General features: G+C 31.8%; 1 protein-coding gene across 1 annotated transcript; it reads right to left on the bottom strand.

Moving 5' to 3' along the window:
- Positions 1-564: 564 nt before the first annotated feature.
- On the bottom strand, positions 565-4367 carry LOC125065345. Its single transcript, XM_047672896.1, has 5 exons — positions 3580-4367; positions 3269-3368; positions 2278-2367; positions 763-918; positions 565-691 (listed from the first exon to the last, which is right to left on the bottom strand). The coding sequence occupies exons 1-5, from the start codon at positions 4365-4367 to the stop codon at positions 638-640; spliced, it is 1188 nt and encodes a 395-aa protein (XP_047528852.1). The 3' UTR covers positions 565-637.
- Positions 4368-6364: the final 1997 nt, after the last annotated feature.

Below are 6364 nucleotides of genomic sequence, written 5' to 3'. Positions count from 1 at the left end.
GAGCCATCTCGGCTGCTACGCTTCCGCTACGCTTTAATAAAATAAAAATTATAATATGGAACACATAATGCGTCCAAAGCCTTCTGAATGATAACTGCCTTAGTATTCGATCAACACAAATGTCTCTCCCACCTCCCAAAATCATGCACGCTCTAATTTGTTAATTTCTTTAATGTGCAAAGTATAGACTACATTATATGTGGAAACAATGATATAAGATGAACAATTGCTCCGATTAGCGACAAACAAGCTATAAGTTTATTGCACACTATTGTTTTTAATCAGGCCAATATATTTAAAAGCAACTCTCACGCAACCTAAGACCTGGATTGACCTTGTGCCTGTGTGCACTCCCATACCTCAGTTAGCTTGTAAAGTTGGTCTTGCGCTTTTAATTTTTTCCATTCCTATCGCGTTTTATACTGTCCTATAGGGTAAGTTATAATAGAGTGCACCTGTATTTGCTCACATACTATAATATGTACTGAGTAGTTGACTAGTCTACCTTGAGATTGGCTGACGAAGCGGAAATCGTTCAAAACGTTATTATTATTATAAAGACATGAGTATTTAAAAAACATCAGAATACAGAATTTATAAATAATAAATTTGATATGGACGTAAGCACGAGGAACGGCTAGTTATCGATAGATTGCAAAACAGTGAAGGCTTGGTAGCTGACTTTGAGTACCTGAAAACGAACAAAGATATTTGGAATAACACAGTATCGATAATCAAATGTATGTCTACATTAATACTTACAGCAGTCATAGTAATCAGTGACAGATCATTTCCAACTGCTGTTTTGATGGAATTATCTTTTTTCATATAAGTCACTATTATATAATAACTTTTTTGATCTTTCAAATTTAGGTTTCTCCAATCAAAATTAATTACCGTATTGTGAAGTTCTTTCGCCTGAAATAGTATTAGGTTAGGTTAGGTTAGTAGTTCTGCAAAGGTACACACGTAATTTATTATTTGGAAGTAAAATTATATTTCCCAAGGCTGTTCACAGCCTCATCTCTAATTAAACTATCTATCTCGTTTCCTTTGTTTTTCGATGTAATCAATCACGTCATTTGGTTTTGATATGGTGAATACTAATAAATACAAATTAGGTACACGGAAACAGATAGGGCTTGCCAGATTTTTAAGTCAAAGTGCGATATATGCTTAGTATCCCATGCCTTTCCACTGGACTTGGACTGTCTCGAATCTTCTTAGAAGTTGATTCAATTTTAGGAACTATTTAGGTTTTGAATTTAGGTATTTCGATGTGCCTGCGTGTTCGTTTAATTGTACAATGATTATAAATAAGTATGCTTTTAAAAAATAATTTTGTTATATATCAACTTTACTGGTGCTCTTTTACGGAATAAACTTTAGGCTTAGTTTGAGATGGAATTGTTATCGTACCTTTTATTATTTGTATAATTAATTATCAGTCTTGAGTTAGTTTTGCTTAGTTACTATTAATACTGATTATTACTAATCTACTCTAACACAGCCTTCTGATAGACTGTGAAATATGATATATTTCTAACATTATTATGCCTGGTCCCTCCTCAATTATTATTTTGTTTATGTGTATCTTTGTATCGCAGGTAATTGTAATAAAGCCTATCTACATTCTATAGTAATAACATTGTGCGGCTGACAACCTGTTTGACTATGCATTAACATGCCGTGAAATGTGAATAATCCATTTGAAACTATGTAAGTTCATTTGCAATTATCTAGTAAATCAGCTCATAGATATGTTTTGATTTAACTATACTGGTTAGACTTAATTTTCTCGTCGTGAAGCTTTTCAAAACCTGATGAATTCGGTTCTCACTGTGGATGTATAATGAATACCTATTAAGGGACACTTTTGATGATGTATTAATAGTTAGTGAGTTTTTTTGTGTCAAAAAATCTGAATAGTGTCAGAGTTCTGAAATTGACAGAGTTACAGTTTTGGTTTTGGACCTGATCTAGTTAAAGTGTCCCTATGATTTGTCGCCGTGGCCGAAACTCAGTTGGAAGGGCTTCATGAAAAATGTTTGAAATTTTACGAACCCCCGATTGTCACGAAACTCAATAGGATCCATGAGACTGCGTTATTATTATTTATATATTTAATTATTTAAGTGTGTAGTAGTGCGTTATTATTATTTAAATATTTAAGTGTAGTTATTTTACTTCAATTATTGTTCAAGTTTGAATCTCGAATAAGGCAATTGATTATATGTTTTTTTGATTTATTATTAAGTAAATTAAAAAAAATAGCACCTTTATTTTGATTTGTTCTCCAAACCAGTTGTATGCGAAAATCTCAGCAAACATCGGCAATAAATGTGGGGCAAATCTCCAATTAATTTCCTTTAACGTCCAAAAATACATTAATTGTAAAATGCTTTATAGTTCTGACATTTTTTAATATTAAATATTCATTAATTCATGTCCAAAAGATAAAACAATACGTGATATAATACAGTCATGCAATAAAAATGATGATGATGACTTTAAGATTAACAACAATATAAATTAATTAAAAAAAAAGTTGATACGTATACGGTCTTGAACATAAACTATTCCTCCATAAAATTAAAATGGCCGCCAATGTAATGACGGATTCTTGACGCCACGATGACTAAAATTTAACAGTGAGGAATACGGTCATGGTTGGAAAATATCAGTGAATTTATTTGGGGTTTTTTTTGCGATTTCATTATTTAAGTATTAATTATATAATTTAAGCGTAGTATTTATAAATTGTGAGTACGCCGCAATAGTAGATCAGAATTTACAGAATATTTAGTAGAGTTTTCTGCAAACCCGTCTGGGTAGGTAGCACCCACTCATAAGACATTCTGCAGTCACGCAGCATTACTTATTATTGTTTTTTTCCGGTTTGAAGGGTAAGTGAGCCAGTCTAACTACACGCACAAGGGACATATCATCTTAGTTCCCAAGATTGGTGGCACATTGGCCTTCACCAGAAAGGAAACAGCGCCAATGTCTATGGGTGGTGTTGACCGCTTAACATCAGATGGCCCATTTGCTGGTCCGCTTACCTAAAAAAATATTGTTATTAATTTTTGGGTATAACTCAATAAATCAACAATATTCTGAAATATCAAAACTGAAATAGTATTTTTAACTTTGTCAATAATCTTTATAGTATACAAAAACACATACACTCTAATAGCAGATTTTAAATATAAAATTAATAGAATATTACTAGAGCACTATTAAATGAAATATAAATAAAAAAACATACCTTGCTCATCAAGAGTAAAATAAGGCAAGTGCACATCGCAGCATTGCAAAGTGGAACAAACGCAAGCCACTTGTACATATTACTTAACGCTTTCATGTACCTGAAAAAATATTGAGTATGATCGCTTGAATTAATTAATACGTGGAATATTATGAACCGTGGTTTAAAACCATATTAATAAGTTCTCAATTAAATTAGTAAAGATTATTTCATTCGTAAATGAAGTAGCTCTATGTTGCCGCATCACTGGTGAACGTTTTTTCAAAACCAATTTAGTCGAATTTAATATATGATTAAAATTATCAACTTACTCAACTAGCTGGATGTGAATTTTGTAAAATGTACCCAAACTTTTATTTAGACGTTTCTCATAAGACGATTTGGTTTCATCATTAGCTCTTGCTGTTATCTTTAATATCTCCGCTAAGCTGTCACTCGCGGAACACCAAAAGTGTATCAACAAAACGAACCACATGTCAAGGATGATAGTTGAAGATATTTCGAATAAAAATACACTATGGAAGAACCAAGCTATTTCGTAATAAGGGGTAACCATCGGCATCAAAGTCAACGTTGACCTTGACAGTAAGATCCTTATTCCATTGACGTAATTCCATAGAGTTGTCAGCTCATAGATCGAACAAGGAACTAATACCATAAAGAATAGCACGTAAACGATTTTTCTACTAGTTTGGAGAACATTGTTAACTTTAACGACGGAATCTGATTGGATCACTGTGATAAGAGTGGTTTTGGCTGTTATATAAAGTTCTCTGAAAGTAAATCTGTTGCTGATAAAAAGTAGCATCTTTAATGGGAATATGCCAATCATAATGAGAGTATAGCACGCTTCAGCTACAAGCTCAGCGTCATTCGTTCTCTTCAAACATTCCAAGGTGCCAAAGAAAACGTACACGAACAAAATTAGATTCAGCAATTGATGAACGAAATATTTTTTCCACGTCCATTCTGGGTCGAGGACTTGCTGTCCGAAAATTCGTTGTAATATAAGTGCTACCGTGGTAATTCTGTCGACTTCGGTTCTAACTCCAGCGGTTTTTGAGTACTTTTCGATTATTCTCTCGAAAAACCCGTTCATTTTGCTGGACTTTGTGACGGTTCTAGGTTTGTATATCGAGTAAATTCATTTGACGTTTCTTTGTGTATTATTGCAGACAGAAGTGAATACAAATTCAAATAGAATCTAATATGTATTTTAAAATAATTTTATTCAAACTCTAATTTTAGGCATGAATTTTATATATTTATTTATAAATCTTGTGTAAGTAACTGAGCTCCTTCGAAACAATTGGACCGATATAGAGGTTTTTATTTTTGGACCTGATAGATGGCGCTGCAATCGTGAAATAATTAAAATACTAAGTGTATACATATTTTATTGCATATGTAAAAGAAAAGCAACAAACTGACAACAACGACATTTAACAGATACAAATCCATATCACAAATGTTTCCAAATCAATAAAATTATATCATATCCAATAGGATGCAAGTACAACAATTCTGTAACCTTATTCAAAATAAGAGAACACTGGACAAACATCTACAAACATGTCACATACAAAACTCGCCCGTCGGCGAAAACACTACTCAGTTATTATTTATGTCTATTTGATATCGTTTAAAGGCCTAATTAATCGAAAGGTACGCATTAAAACCACTGCCGCAAACGTTTGGTGAATACATTTTGCATCCTAATTACGTGACACCGAATTCTAATTCAAACTAAATTGTTAATTGAGAATACAAATAGAGAGTGATGTTGTTAATTCATTATTTGCACGAATTTCAATAGTTTTAAATGGCTTTTCAAATAGAATACGACTAATTAAATTAATACACGTTTCAATTCAATTAGTTTCGATGTGATCGGATGTTTCTGGAATCATTTGCGTTAATTCTGTTTTAAATGTTGTATATTTGCTACTTTTGCAAAGGCTGTTGCTATGCAAATAGATAGGCAAAATATTAAAGTTGAATGCACGTTCCATTTCTTAATAAAAGCACTTTATACATGAAAAAGTTGGTAATAAGTATTATTTTATTAGACAAGTATTGTTCTTTAAATTTAATTAAGTTTTTTGCCTATAATATAAATATTTTTATATATAAAAATCTTGGTGGTAGGACTTCCTACAAGCCCGTCTGTTTAGGTAGCATCCACTCATCAGATATTCTACCACCAAGCAGCAAAACTTAACTTAGTTCCCCAAGTTGGTAGCGCATTGACGATGTAAGGAATGATTACTTACGGTGTCAATGCGACCGCACCGTTGCGAGAAGATACATGGGTATATAAAATATTAATTAAATGTAATGCGAAAGAAATTACTCAAACAATTTTAAAGGTGGATTGAAAACAAATATTTTATAAACTTTGGTTCCTTGTATGCAGGTATAAAAAATTTTGGTGTGGATTTCATCATGCTTAATTAATAGGCTCTTTTATAAAGTCCAAAGACGAATCAAACGAATGGCCACGAAGACGATCATTGAGAACCTCGGCCTCTACAGAAAAAGGATTACAATCCGGAAAGCCCGGCGATCATATAATTTGTGTTTTTAAAAAACATTTAATTAAATTGTTTTAAAAAAAAATTTGAATATATTTTTTCAATAATACCTGCGGTCATGTTTTAATAGGCAATCCAGCGAAAACGTTTTACTCCATTTGATAATTTATAAAAAAATGTGTATTGATGGAAAAAAGTTGGACTAGAACTAGAACTATCACGCGGGCGGTCCTTAGTCCATTATTAATGTAAATGTTTTAAGATATAAAGTAATTTGCTTATATATTATATATATACAATAAAAACGAATGGTAGTCTTAAATAAATGAAGAGATAAATTATAAAGTGCATAATTATTTTATACATTGAACAAAATTTGTTTTAATTTTTAACAAGACGGTATTTTTATTACGAGAAAGTTGATGGATCTCTGTTATATTTTTACGCTTAGAAGAAGTTTCTCAAGATGAAAAATTATTCATAATATTTATAGCTAGCGACTGCTGTTGATATACAGCCTTCTTATATAGTCAAACAACTTTTACAATAAAAAAGATTTTTT

Source organism: Vanessa atalanta, chromosome 7 (genome assembly GCF_905147765.1).
Source record: "Vanessa atalanta chromosome 7, ilVanAtal1.2, whole genome shotgun sequence".
NCBI lineage: Eukaryota > Metazoa > Arthropoda > Insecta > Lepidoptera > Nymphalidae > Vanessa > Vanessa atalanta.
The sequence above is the reverse complement of the archived record's forward strand: the minus strand, read 5'-3'. Positions and strand labels throughout refer to the sequence as shown.